This window comes from Myotis lucifugus, unplaced genomic scaffold (assembly GCF_000147115.1).
Source record: "Myotis lucifugus unplaced genomic scaffold, Myoluc2.0 scaffold_624, whole genome shotgun sequence".
Classification (NCBI taxonomy): domain Eukaryota; kingdom Metazoa; phylum Chordata; class Mammalia; order Chiroptera; family Vespertilionidae; genus Myotis; species Myotis lucifugus.
In genome coordinates this window covers 379261-393981 of record NW_005871672.1, presented here as the reverse complement: position 1 = coordinate 393981, position 14721 = coordinate 379261, and the positions used below count along the sequence as shown (strand labels likewise).

The 14721-nt window shown below is 50.2% G+C and overlaps 1 protein-coding gene across 1 annotated transcript in view; it reads left to right on the top strand.

Moving 5' to 3' along the window:
• The window catches only part of ITGAD (integrin subunit alpha D), a 21218-nt gene extending 7306 nt beyond the window's left edge, over window positions 1–13912 (top strand). Inside the window, 19 exon segments of the mRNA XM_023746056.1 lie at window positions 12–73; window positions 76–149; window positions 241–450; window positions 1078–1208; window positions 1309–1466; window positions 2159–2313; window positions 2578–2709; window positions 3487–3560; window positions 3790–3931; window positions 7900–8013; window positions 8126–8205; window positions 8311–8394; window positions 11545–11623; window positions 11786–11893; window positions 11998–12075; window positions 12380–12493; window positions 12644–12745; window positions 13004–13114; window positions 13594–13912. Coding sequence (XP_023601824.1) covers window positions 12–73; window positions 76–149; window positions 241–450; window positions 1078–1208; window positions 1309–1466; window positions 2159–2313; window positions 2578–2709; window positions 3487–3560; window positions 3790–3931; window positions 7900–8013; window positions 8126–8205; window positions 8311–8394; window positions 11545–11623; window positions 11786–11893; window positions 11998–12075; window positions 12380–12493; window positions 12644–12745; window positions 13004–13114; window positions 13594–13692 — 2107 coding nt within the window. The 3' untranslated portion in view covers window positions 13693–13912.
• The last annotated feature ends 809 nt before the right edge of the window (window positions 13913–14721 follow it).

The following is a 14721-nucleotide window of genomic DNA, read 5'->3' as shown; positions in this document are numbered from 1 at the left end:
CCCTCCTCCAGATTGGCTCTACTTCGGGGCTCCCTCTGCTCCGTGGACGTGGACAGAGATGGCAGCTCCGACCTGTCCTCATCGGGCTCCCCCATTACTACGAGCCGACCCGGGGGGGCCAGGTGTCCATGTGCCCCTTTCCCCGGGGGGTGAGTGGCTGAGGAGGCCTGGCTGGGTGGGGCCTGGGTGTGGGGTGGAGGGGTGGCCCAGGTTGGGACTGGCACTGTTTCTGCTCTGCAGAGGGCCAGGTGGCAGTGCCGGGCCATTCTCCGTGGGGAGCAGGGCCACCCCTGGGGCCGCTTTGGGGCAGCCCTGACCGCCATGGGGGACGTGAATGGGGACAAGCTGACGGACGTGGCCATCGGGGCCCCGGGGGAAGAGGAGAACCGGGGTGCTGTGTACCTGTTCCACGGAGCCTCGGGGCCGGGCATCAGCCCCTCCCACAGCCAGGTGAGGCCCTCTTCAGCCCCCTTCGCATTTCCTAGATTCACCTGCTGCTGCTCCCACGCCTGCCTTGGCAGGAGCCCTCCCCGCCTCCTCCCGGCGGCGCATTTCCCTGTCGTCCGCCAGGCCCGTGAAGATGATCTCCTCTCCTGTGGTTCCAACAGACCTCAGTCAGCCTTGGTGGGCGGCTGATGGTAAAGAGCCTGCAGGCCCATGTCAAACGCCTGGCCAGCCAGGTCAGCTGTGTGCCTTCAGGCAAAGGGCCGAGTTAGCTTTCGTTTCCTTCTATGAAACATTAAATAACAAACCACCTCCATGGGCTTCGTGTAACTATAGCTCAATGGGAGTCCATTCATCACCCGTTTATGTATAAACACACAAATTAATAACTGGCTCTATTGTGTTCCCATTGTTACGCTTTTATTTTGTCGTCAACCTGCACCCTCATGATGAGGGGCCCCAAAGCGCTCCCCTCTCTTTGCCCAGGGTCCCTGAGACCCTCACTCTGCCTGCCTTCCATCCCACCCCCATCCCCTCTGTTCCGTTTCTCCACTCAGATCTGATTCGCTGCAGCCTCCTTCCCAAATCTCTCCATCGCTCCCCCTGACCTCTACTTCTCCCCTCCCCGGCCAGCGCATCGCAGGCTCCCAGCTCTCCCCGCGGCTCCAGAGTTTTGGGCAGTCGCTGAGCGGAGGTCAGGACCTCACCCAGGATGGACTGGCAGACCTGGCTGTGGGGTCCCGAGGTCACGTGCTGCTGCTCAGGTGACAGCTCCCACATTCTCCTGCTGGCTGTGCGTCCGACCTGCCCTTCCTGGTCCTCCCAGACACAGAGTCCTCTCCTCAGCCCTGTGCGTCCCCCCAGGAGCCGGCCAGTGCTGAGCGTGGGGGTGGCCATCAGATTTGCCCCCTCCGAGGTGGGGCAGGCTGAGTACCTGTGCCTGGAAGAGGCGCCCTCCCCCCTGGAAGCCGCGAGCGCCACAGTCTGTCTCACTATCCACAAAAGCTCACCTGACCAGCTAGGTGAGTTTCCTCCCCTGGACCCAGGCCCTCAGCCCCCAAGGCCCCAGCCCTATCCTCAGGACAGAGGGTCCCTGAAGCCAAATCTCACTTGCATATCCATTTCTGCTGGTGTTGGAAACCTGGGTCCCTTCTAAGCCCCCCCGCCCCCCGCAAGCCCAGAAAGGCCTGTCTCCAGCATCACTCTGGAGTCTGCGCACCCCTCTCACCCGCCTAGCCGCTGCCTGCCTGGAGGCCACCCTTCTTCCTACTCCACTTGGAGCTCTTCCCGCGTCTGTTCTTGCACCTTCCCATCCTCCTCCCAGTGATTAGCCCTAACATGCAAACCTGGCCTCCTCAGTCCCTGCTTAACACCCCTCCGCTCTCCCCTGGCCTTTGTTTGTGAAGACCAAAGCCCTCTCCACATGCCTTCAGTGACCTGGCCCCGTTCCCCCTTAATCCACACGGACCATAGAGACTGCCCTGAGCCCACACCCTGCGCCAAGTACTGTGCTGGACACTGGCAAGGAGTGGGGTGGTGGGACACGGGCGGTTAGACTATGAAAGAAAGCTACGACAGATCCTCGGCTTCGAGGAACGTAATGTTTAGCTGAGAAATCAAATCTAACTCACCCTGGAACAACTACGACATGAATACATGAAAGAACGTTTGAGGTTCCCTTTCACAGTCTACCTTCCATCCTCCTCCACTGCAGGGGACGTCCGCAGCTCCGTCAGGTATGACCTGGCCTTGGACCCAGGCCGTCTGATTTCTCGCGCCATTTTTGAAGAGACCAAGAACTGGACTTTGACGCGAAGAAAAATCTTGGGGCTGGGAGAGCACTGTGAAAGCCTGAAGTTGTTTTTATCAGTGAGGACTTTGGGTTCTGGGAAAGGGGGAGGGAGAAGGAGGGGGAGCCCAGGCTGGCATCCCTGTTCCCCGCTGAGTGAGGTGGGCAGCGGGAGAGGGGGCCTGGGGCTGGAGAGAGGGAAGTTGGGGTCAGACAGGCTGGCTCCACAGCGCGGGGAGGGCCCTGTGTGACAGCGGGAAATGAGTCCAGTGGAGGAGAAGCCCGCGGCGGCGGGGAAAGCAGGGGGGCAGAGAGTGGGTTCTGAAAAGCCCATCCCCCCGCAGGGCTGTGTGGAGGACGTGGTGAGCCCCATCGTCCTGCGGGTCAACTTCTCCCTGGTGGGGCAGCCCATCCCCTCCGCCCAGAACCTCCGCCCCGTGCTGGCTGTGGGCTCCCAGGACCTCTTCACTGCTTCTGTGAGTCTCGCGATGAAGTCCCAGGGATGGGTGGCCGTCCATGTGTCCCCCTGTGCGTAAGAAACTGCAGTAGCTCCCAATCGCCCACCGACCACATCAATTCCAGAAGGGCACCGCCCGATTCCGAGACCCTCTGTCCGCTGGGACCCTACACATGCATCAACTCTGGTTTTCGTTCCTAACTTGTCTCGCTCCTACCCCTGTGCCTGTGACCGTGTTGTATCTCTTATTTGGAAGACATTTTTTTCTCTCCACCTCAACCATCTTTAGTCCCTAAAGCCCCAGTCTTTTCTCCCTTTCTTTGGGAATCCGCACTCGGCATCTGTCTCTTCTTCCCAGGCCTCGAAGCATGTCATGGTGACGTGCCACTTGTCGCATGACTGGATCATAGCCATCTGCACCCACCTCTGTGGCTCTCTTGGCAAGAACCAGGTCTAATCCACCTGTAGTTTCTACCTTTCCTACCTCTCCAAGCCCATCCAACCCAAAACCTGTCCCAGTATCGACTCTTAACAACATCTGTTGAATAGCTCTTCCAGTGTGAGTTAGATTTGATTTCTCAGCTAAACATTATGTTCCTCGAAGCCGAGGATCTGTCGTAGCTTTCTTTCATAGTCCAACTGCCCGTGTCCCACCACCCACCCCGTGCCAGTGGCTAGCACAGTGCCTGGTGCAGGGTGTGGGCTCAGTAATAGTCAATGTTGAGGAGTGCTCTTCATGAGGGAGTTGGAGAAGGATTAAGACGTGGATGGAAAGAGACATACTGTTTTGCTGCAGCTCCCCTTTAAGAAGAACTGTGGGCAAGATCACCTCTGTGAAGGGGACTTGAATGTCAACCTCAGCTTCTCAGGGTGAGTGCTATCTCCTGCCATATCCAGGCACCCAAGCTTTGGGGTCTCCTACCAGCAGGATGAGAAGTGCTTGTGTTCCCCTTTGGCTGGCGTTATAACCGAGAAACAATTGCAATGTTATCAGCTAATAGCTCATGAATTCCCAGTGTCCTGCCCCTGCCCCTGCCCCTGATCCAATTCCAAACCCTTTCCAGTGAAATCTCTCTCCAGTGCTGTATTCCTCCTTCAGCCTACAGGCCCTGGTGGTGGGAAGCTCTCTAGAACTCAACATGACAGTGGCTGTGTGGAATGAGGGTGAGGATTCCTACAGAACTGTGATCAACTTCTACTACCCAGCAGGGCTGTCCTATCGACGAGTGCTAGTTACTCAGGTAAATAGCTCCCTTGGGCTCTGGTTGGCTGGGACCTTTGCCCTGCCCTGGGTTATAGTAGGTTCTTTTTATGTCTCCTATGATAAAATATAAAACACACGGAAAAGTGTGTGAAGCAGATATATACTTTAACAAATAATATTAAGTAAATGTATATGCAATTAGCACCCCCGTGGGAAATAAATCCAGGTCAAGAAATAAAAGAGGGCTAGCACCCCCAGAAACCCTGTCAATATGCACCTTCCTCATCATAACCTCACTCTCTCCCCAGTGTAATCACTACCTGACTTTGTGACAATCAACTCCTGGTATTTCTTATCGTTTTTACTGCCCATGAGTACATCCCTAATACTGTTCAATTTTGCCAATATTTGAACTTTATTTGAATAGAAGCATGTTACTTTTTTTGTCTTTCTCCTTTTCTTTAATACTATGTTTGTGAGATTCATTCATGTTGTTGCTTGTGGCTGTGGAACACTTTCACTGCTATATAGAAGCCCTTTTGTATGACTATACCACAATTTATTTACCTATTCCATAACTGATGGTCATTTTGTGTCCTGATTTTGGCCATGACCATTCTTGATCATATATTCTGGTGTGCCTATGCATTAATATTTGGAAGTATGTACCACATGTGGGATTGCTGGATCATTGGGTATGTGTGTCTTCAATTTTCATAAGTAAAGCCGGACCATTTTCACTTATTGACACTCTATCAGTAGTGTATGAGAGTTCTTGTGACTTTCATCCACTCCAACACTTGGCATTGTCCAATTTTTTAATTTTCATCTATCCAGTGGGCGGGTAATGATATTTCCTTGCAGTTTTAATTTTCATTTCTCTAATAAAGTTGAACAACTTTTCATATATTTCCTGGTCACTTGGGTGTCTTCTTTTAGGAAGTTCCTGTCCAAGTCCTTTTCTTATTCTTCTATTGAGTTGTCCACCTCTTTCTTATTGAGTTGTAAGAGTTTGTACATATTCTGGTTCCTACTCCTTTTCCAGTTACATGTGCTCAAATATCTTTTCTAATAAATATCTTTTTAAAAAAATATATTTTATTGATTTTTTACAGAGAGGAAGGGAGAGAGATAGAGCGTTAGAAACATCGATGAGAGAGAAACATCGATCAGCTGCCTCCTGCACATCTCCTACTGGGGATGTGCCCGCAACCCAGGTACATGCCCTTGACCGGAATCAAACCTGAGACCTTTCAGTCCGCAGGCCGACGCGATATCCACTGAGCCAAACCGGTTTCGGCTAATAAATATCTTTGTTGTTTGTTTTTTTCAGGCTCCTTATAGTGTCTTTTAATAAATGTCTTAATTTGATTGCGGTTGATTTTTATAAATCTTTAGTATATTTTTAAATAATTTTTTATTTTTTAATCATAGTTGACACAATATTATATTAGTTTCAGGTGTACAGAATAGTGATTAGACATTTATATAATTTACAAAGTATGCACCTCCATAAGTCTACTACCCATCTGACACCATACATGGTGACTACATTATTGACCACATTCCCCATCCTGTACCTTACATCCCCATGACTGTTTTTATAGCTGGCAATTTATACCTTAATCTCCTGCCCTCCTTTTCTTTTTGTTAATCCTCACCAGAAGATATTTTTTCCATTGAATTTTAGAGAGAGTGTAAGGGAGGTAGGAAGGAGGGAGAGAGAAAAAGAGAGAAAGGGAGAGAGAGAAACATTAATGTGCAAGAGACACATTGATTGGTTGCCTCCTGTAACCTCCCCGACTGGGGCTAGGATTGAACCTGCAACCCAGGTACATGCCCTGACCAGGAATTGAATCCATGTCCCTTTGTTGCATTGGCCGACACTCTATCCACAGAGCCACACTGGCCAGGGCCTCTTCCCCTTTTTCATTCATTCCCCCAAACCCCCTTCCATCTGGAAACCATCAAAATGTTCTGTAGCTTTAAGTTTGTTTCTGTTTTGTTTGCTTGTTTTTTAGAGTCCACATGCAAGTGAAATCACATGACATTTATTTTTTTCTGTCTGACCCATTTCACTTAGCATAATACCCTCTATGTCCATCCACGCTGTTGCAAATGCAAGATTTTATTCTTTTATGTAGCTGAGTAATATTCCTTTGTATATATGTACCACATCTTCTCTATCCATTCCTCCATCAAATTGACACTTAGGTTGTTTCTATATCTTGGTCAATGGTAAACAATGCTGCAATGAACGTATGGATACATATGTCTTTTTTTAAAAGTATATTTTTATTGATTTCAGAGAGGAAGGGAGAGGAAGAGAGAGACAAAAACATCAATGATGAATGAGAATCATTGATCAGCTGCCTCCTGCACATCCCCTACTGAAGATGGAGCCAGGAGCCCAGGCCTGTGCTCTTGACCAAAATCAAACCCAGAATCCTTCAGTCTGCAGGCTGACGCTCTATCCACTGAGCCAAACTGGCCAGGCCAATGCATGTGTCTTTTTGAAGTAGTGTTGGGTTTCTTTAAATAAATGCCCAGACCTGGCATTGCTGAGTACTTCTTTATCTCTTGTTATAGCTTTTGTTTTAAAGTCTATTTTGTCTAGTATAGTTCTGCTACCCCAGCTTTCTTTTCATTTCCATTTGCATAAAATATCTTTTCCCATCCCTTTACTTTTAGTCTGTGTCTTTCATTCTGAGGTGGGTATCTTGTAGACAGCATACAGATGAATCTTGTTTTCTTATCCATTCAGCTACCCTATGTCTTTTGATTGGAGCATTTAATGCATTTACATTTAAAGTTATTACTATGTTCTTTAGCTAATCCCTTCAACTTCTTTATTCAGTCACCAAAACATTTAAATAAAGTCATTATTGATAGGTATGTAGTTATTTCCATTTTATTATTCATATTTTTTATTTCTCCTCCTCCTCCCTGCTCCCTCCTCCTCCTCCTCCTCCTTCTCCTTCTCTTCCTCCTTCTCCTCCTCCTCTATTACATACAATAATGATGTTTTCCATCATTATTTCTTCAAATAGGTTTTCAATTTCTTGCTCTCTCTTCTCATTCCAGCATCCCATGATGCAAATGCTAGTACACTTGGTGTTGTCCCAGAGACCCCTTAAACTGTGTGTTTTCTGCTACCTTGTTTTCCAAACTGCTGATTTAACCCTCTGCTTCATCTAAACTACTGTTGATTCCCTCTAAGGTATTCTTCATTTCAATTATCGTATTCTTTATTTTTGACTGGTTCTTTTTTTGTTTTCAGTCTCCATCTGTGTGTTTCCCATCTCACTCAGCCACAATCCCTGCTGGTTATCACAGCCAGAAGTTAAGGATGCTTTTCTTCCTGGACTGGGGAGCCTGGTGTGGGGCTGAGACTCCTTGCTCCTCAGAAGGGACCCCCACAGCCAAAATATCCCTCCTGATTTTTAACCACCACACATAGGTTAGGGACCAACCTGCTCCATGTCTGCACCCCTCCTACCAGTCTCCATGTGGTTTCTCCTGTATGCCTTAGTTATAGGACTTCTATGCAGCTCGTCTTTGGGTGCTTCTCAGTGATGGTTGTTCTGTAGTTTGCCTGTAGTTTAGATGTGGCCATGGGAGGAGGTGATCACAGAGTTTACCTGCTCTGCCATCTTGACCGGAGGTCCTCCTTTAGTGTTTTTATGTGTGGATCTTATTTAAGAAATATTTCCCTCCTTCAAGGTAATGAAAAAAAATACTCCCTTATATTATCTTCTAAAAGCTTTATAATTTTGCCTTTTGACATTTAAGTCTTTTAGTTGGAATTTATTTTAATGGATGGAGTGAGGTAGGGATCCAATTTTATTGATTGTTTGTTTGTTTTTGTATGGGCCAATTTTCCCGGGATAATTAGTTGAAAAGTTTGTCCTTTCTTCTATTGCTCTGTGATGCCACCACTGTCAGATATCAAGCCCATATATGTATGTGGGTAACTGTTTTGAATTCTTTCTCCTCCTCTGGAAGCAACCCCATCAGCGCCCACTACACCTGGCATGTGAGGCAGTGCCCACAGGGAGTGAGAGCCTGAGGAGCAGTAGCTGTAGCATCAACCACCCCATTTTCCGAGAGGGCAGTAAGGTCGGTGCTTACCCCCAAATCCTCATCACTCTTCTCACTGTCCCGACCCACGTCCTTCCCTCAGTTCCCCATAACCTTCCCTCTCCCCGTTCCTTCTTTCTTCTTCCATCAGGGCACCTTCATGGTCACATTTGATGTTTTCTACAAGGCCACCCTGGGAGACACGTTGCTTCTGAGGGCCAATGTAAGCAGGTAAGCCAGACCAGGTATGGTGTGTCCTTCACCCTCCAGTCTCCTGTACCAGCCAGAGATTCCTCTCTTGGTTTCCTTCCCAACTGGGCTTCCCCCTCTCTCCAGTGAGAATAATAAGCCTACAACCAACAAGACCACCTTCCAGTTGGAGCTCCCAGTGAAATATGCCGTCTACACAGTGATCAGCAGGTGACTAATCCCTGGCCCTTCCCTTGGACCTCTGACCTTCCTCCAAGGCTAGTACCTCCCCCTGCAGCCTGCTCTTCTGGGGATGGGTATCTAAACTAGTCCCTCTGATTCCTCACATGTAAATATTTGTGACCCGCCATATGCTTACACCACAATACCACATGCAGACATATCTGTTGTTGCACTTCACTTTCTTGCACTTCACAGATACTGTGTTTTTTACATATGGAAGGTTTGTGGCAACCTCAGGTCAAGCAAGTCTATCTGTGCCATTTTCCAACAGGTTCGGATGGTTAGCATTTTTTAGCAAGGATTTTTTTTAAATTAAGGTATGTTTATTGTTTAGACATAATGCTATTGCACACTTAATAGACTACAGTGTTCCTGGAAACATAACTTTGATAGGCACTGGGAAACCAAAAGACTCGAAGGACTCAATTGCAATATTTGCTTTATAGAGGTGGTCCGGTTCCGAACCCACAATATCTCTGAGGTGCGCCTGTGGCATAATTCTTGCTTCTTCTCTGACGACCTGGCCTGCTGGGGGCACGCACACCCCTGGCTGCTGCTGTGTGCCACCTCCTCTCTCTAAGATGCAGCCTCCCTTTAACCTGGAGCCAGTCCTGTCCTTTGTGCTAAACAGGCGTGTGGCGAAGCTAAGCTACTAGACTGAGACCGGGGCTCTTCTGAGACCCGGAGGCAGGATATGGTCTTTGCCCACACAGAGGAAAGGAAGGTCAGGTTTTCAGAGGAGAGCGGAGGTGTGAGAAACGGTGGTGAAGGTCTCTAACAGCCCAAGGCCAAGGCAGGCCACAAGAAAGGCAAGTGCAGGGATGCTGCTCTGGGTGTTGAAGGTGGAGGAGTAGGGGCAGGCCAGGCGGGAAGCAGGGCAAGGACTCCACAACCTGGCTAAACTCCAGAGGCTTAGAGACTTGGTAGAAACTTGCAATGTTGCCATGGGACAGTTTGCTGCTGATGGGTGAATTTTTAGGGGAACGAGGGATGGGGGTCAAGCAATGTCATTGCCCGTCCAAACTCTGTGTGTATTTCCCCTTATGTCCATGGGAAAATACTAAAACTTATCATAAGAGCTTATAGTGATATGTGCTTATGATGTGCCAGGCATTGAAGTACTTCACATGTATTTATGTTTATTTAATCTTTCTAGCAACTCTATGATATAGTTATTGTTACCCCCTTTTTACCAACAAAGAAATCAAGGGGTTAAATAACTTGCCCTGACATTCAGCTGGTAAGTGGCAGAACCAGGAGTGAAACCTAGATGGTCCAGAGCTTATGCCAGCGGCCAGACAACATCTTCTCTAAGGAGTGGGAAGGTCGAGTGACTGACTCAAATATGAAAAGAGATTTAGAATGAGAAGATTTTAAGGTGGAAAACTGATGCAGAGAAGGGGGTCTGGGTGGGGAGCAGAGAGGAAGACTAACAATACTAAAGGAAACAAATTCTCACATTTATGCACTGCTGCAAACATCACAACTCCATTATAGGTTGCCACTATTCTTAGCAGCCCTACTTTAAAGAGTAAAAAACTACAGGGCTCCAGAGAGACCACATAGTTTGCCTTAAATTACTCATGCAGGAAGTGGGGACTTGAGCTGTGAATGCAGGTGGTCGGCTCCTGCGTGCTCGCTCGCTCTCTCTCTCAATTGATTTCAGAGAGGAAGGGAGAGGGAGAGAGGGATAGAAACATGAATGATGAGAGAGAATCACTGATGGGCTGCCTTCTGCACTGTCCCTACTGGGGATCGAGCCCACAACCTGGGCATGTTCCCTAACTGGAAAGCAAACCATGACCTCCTGGTTCAGGGGTTGACACTCAACCACAAAACCACACTGGCAGGGCTGGCTCTTATGTTCTTAATCATCAAAGTGACAGCCACAGCTGTGGGGTCTGCAAAAGCAAGATTTATGACTTAACTGTTGACTCTCCAGAGCCAAGCACACAGCCTGGCACAGGGTAAATGTTTACTGGAGGAGGCCATGGGTGGATGGATGGATAGGTGGATGGAAGGATGGATAAGTAAATGGAAGGATGGATGGATGGATGGATGGATGGATGGATGGATGGATGGATGGAAGAAAGGATGGGTGGATAGGTGGATGGATGGATGGATGGATGGTTGGATAGGTGGGTGAATGGATGGATGGATGGATGGATGGATGGATGGATGGATGGATGGATGGATGGATAGGTGGATGGATGGACGGATAGGTGGATGGATGGACGGATAGGTGGATGGATGGATAGGTAGATGGATGGACGGATAGGTGGATGGAAGAACGGATGGATGGATGGAAGGATGGAAGGATGGAAGGGTGGAAAGCCACCTGCAGCCAAGAACATTTATGTCCAGTCCATGAGCTTGTGTCCATGTGCCATCTTCCATCACGTTTATTTAACTGCCCGGGATAGTCATGTCTATTTTCTTCATCCCCATTTTGGAGGCGCTCATGCTCCATTTTTTGAGGGATCCACTCATCATTCCTGCGAGTCTCCTTAGGCTTATGTGTTCTTACAGTAGCCTGAGCAAGCCTCACCTGAAGTCAACCTTAATCTACTAGAGCAGCAGTTTCCAACCTTTTTTGTCTCATGGCGCATAAACTAATTACTAAAGTTCTGTGGCGCCCTCAGGAGATATATGTTTTGCCAATCTGACCAAAAATAGGTATAATTTTGATTCATTCACATCGGCTTGCTATTGTTGTGTTGGCCATTGTCATTTTTTTTTTTTTTGACAATCTAAGGGAAAAGAGATCAGCGCTCCTGACTAAACAAATAGGTATTGCATGTTTTAAAAATTCTTACAGCACAGATTAAAAATTGGGGCTAGAGAAAGCAAATCTACAAAAAGCATGTAAACACCTTTTTCCCATGGGAAATGTTCAAATGTTATGGGAGGTGATGTTTAAGTTATGCCTTTAAGTGAAAATTTCCAGAAGGGGAGTGAGTAAAGGCAAAGGCATGGGGATCTGAGAGAGCCAGGGCACCCAGGGACGAGCTGGCAGTTCTGGTGAAGAGGGCAAAGGGCACGGGGGAGCTGAAGCTGAGGCTGCAGGGGCTTGTGGGAACCCTGGGTCCCCTGCGGATGGTCCCAGCGCCATCTCACCAACAAGCCCTCTTTCTCCAGGAAGGAAGAATCCACCAAGTACTTCAACTTTTCCACTTCTGATGTGAAGAGCAGGAAAGAAGCTGAGCATCGATATCATGTGAGAGGCCAGGAAATATTCGTGTCTGCCCTCCCATGGCGCTGCTGACATTGAAAGTTGGTGGGAAAAGGTGGAGAGGACCTGAGGGCTAGAGCCAAAAAGAAAGAAAGGGGATTTGGGATGCTCCGGGGGCCACCGTAACGTTGTCTTGATTTTCTGCAGGTGAATAACCTGAGTCAGCGGGATCTGGCCATCAGCGTTCACTTCTGGGTTCCCGTCCTGCTGAACGGCGTGGCTGTGTGGGATGTGGCTGCGGTGGCCTCCTCACAGGTGCCTGCCTGGCTCGCCTCAGTGTGCAGGGCTGATCCCACTGTGCCTCGCACCCTCTCGCCAGTGACATTTTGATCATTCTGTGGCTGTTTCCCTCTCACTAGAATCTCTCTTGTGTGTCAGAGATGGAACCTCCCCAGCATTCTGACTTCCAGACTCGGATTCCAAGGAGTCTTGTGCTGGTGAGCAAGGCCCTGGGCTCCCTTCTAGGACCAGCAGCTCATCGGGGAACACAGGGACATGCAGAGCTAGCTTGCAGAGCTATCTATAGGATAACCCCAAAAATGTATGAGGGCAGTGTTTATTAAAATACAGTTCATTTTCAAAGTTGAACTATCAACTGTGAAAGTATATACACATTTTTTGGACATCCTGTGTATGTCCTATAATTGTTAACCTGTTCCTCACCCCAAATCTGACACTTTTTCTCGACTTGTGGTTCCTAAGTTAAGGCCCTCCTTAACTTCATTGCTCTCCTGCCCCTAGGACTGCTCCGCTGCTGCCTGCCGGCGGTTCCGCTGTGACGTCCCCTCCTTCGGCACCCAGGAGGAACTGGACTTCACCCTGAAGGGCAACCTCAGCTTCGGCTGGGTCAGCCAGGTGGGTGGGCCCAGCGGCAGAGCCCCGCCCCCCGCCTCCGCCTCCCGTGGGCCCTGAATGTCTGTGCCCGGCCTCAGTGGGGAGCGAGGGCATTTCCCTGACGCCGAGCTTTCCCCAGAGCTAGCTGCCAGCTCTCCTGCCCCTTTGCAGACTCTGCAGAAGAAGGTATCGGTGGTGAGTGTGGCAGAAATCACGTTCGACAGATCTGTGTATGCCCAGCTCCCGGGCCAGGAGGCGTCTCTGAGAGCCCAGGTAGTGACTGTGTGCTAGGCAGCAGCCAGGTTGGCGAGCGGCTTCTGATGCTAAATCCGTGTGCCAGGTGGGGGCTCACAAGGCTGGAGGGAGGGGGTGAAGATCCCTGGGGGGGACAGTTGTCCCTAAGCCCCTGAGGGCTTCTGTGGCTCAGCCCGTGGAGTCTGGCCCGGGGAGGCCGGGGAGGAGGTTAGAGGTTGGAGAGGCTGGGAGGAGCCGGGGCAGCCAGAGGCCCGATGCTTTCTGCTCCCGCATCAGATGGAGATGGTGCTGGAAGAGTATGAGGTGTATGACCCTCTGCCCCTCGTGGTGGGCAGCTGTGTGGGAGGACTGCTGCTGCTGGCTCTCATCACAGCGACGCTCTTCAAGGTGAGTGCTCCCCTCCCACACCTGGCGCCACCCGCAGCCGACCCAAGGCCTCCCACACTCAGGGTGGCCCAGCAGGAAGAGCACAGACCACGGAGTCAGGCCGGCCTGGGGCACATTTCGGCTCCGTCTTACCGCTTAATGTCAGGCAAGTTGCTCAAGCTCTCTGGGTTAGTTTCCCATTTTTGAAATAATAATAATAATGCCTGCATCACAGAGTGGCTAAAGCAAGACAGAAATGAGGCCAGGTTACGTCCGCAGGCCTGCCTGACCACGGACAGTATCTATGCTTTTTCTGCTCTGGATTATGTGTCTAACCACTGACCTTGAACACAGTGGCAACTGGGAACGTGCAGCTTGCTCACATAGTGTTCTGCACACCATGCAGTCAGCTTGGTTCCCCTCTCGCGCTTGGCTCCTTCCTCACTCCCAGCGTCTCCCCTGCCCTCTTACCCAGATCTTCTGTTTACTTCCCTTCACAGCTTGGCTTCTTCAAACGTCGGTATAAAGAAATGATGGCTGACAAGCCTGAAGAAGCTGCCATATTCAGCGGGGAGGCCCCCAGTTTGCCTTTGTCCTAATAGTCTGCCTCTCTGTTTATTTCTCCCCCATGGGCTGGTCTTGCTGAGCCTCTAAACCCACTTCCCTGGGGATGACTTCTGCCTAGAACGGACTGGCCTGAGGGACTCCCCGGGCGCCACACCCCCTCCCCAGGGCCTTGCCAACCTTCAGTGAGAGGCCCCTTTTACCCAAGCAGGCCCGAGGCCAGCAGGGATTTTCTTGTGTGTGAGAATTGCCACATTAAATGAGGATTTAAAATACGTTTTCCTTGAATGAAAGAGCTCTGATCCAGAGCACGAGTGCTGTTCTGGGAAGCAACCCTTTGTGTGTGGAGAGAATGTTCTCGCTCTTTCTCAGGTGAAGGCTGCCTCTGCCTTCTAGTGGTGGTGTGAGTAGGGTCAGGGGAGGAGGTGTGTGTGTGTGGTACTGGGGTTCAGCCCAGGCTCCGTGCCCCTTGGCCATGCACCCCGAGCAGACTGTCTTAGTGAGTGCAATGCCCAGAGCTGGTTTACCCAGTGCCCCCTCGAATGGGTTCCCAGAAGCTAGGGGAGCCAGGCTTCCAGAAGGAAGCACCTCATCCCCCAAACCAGCACAGAGGCCCTTACAGGTGGTCGTGGAGAACGGGGAGCATTCCCACTCGGAGCTGGGGCCCGAGCCTCCAGCGGGCTGCAGACCCTGTTTGAAATCAGGGTTGTTCCGTTAGCCGGACTCACGCATTCACCGCGAAAGCCTCGGCAGCCTGGAGCCCTCGTTATTAACACGTTATTAACACGTGAGCCAGGGAAAGCCTTCCCCACCCGCCCGCATCGAGCCTTGGGGGTGGGGGGGGACGCGTGGAAGCACGCACTGTGGGCATGCCCGGGCCGCCAGGAGGACCCCGAGAAGCAGGCCCGCCCGGTCCCTCCCGCCCGACCCGCCCGGTCCCGATCTCACGGGGTTGCACCACGGTACAACTCTATAATTGACCCGGGGGCTTCCAACGGGTCTCCAGGAAACTTCTAAGCCGTTTTAGGGGGTTGAGGTGGGATTTTGAAAAAAATGTTGTTGCC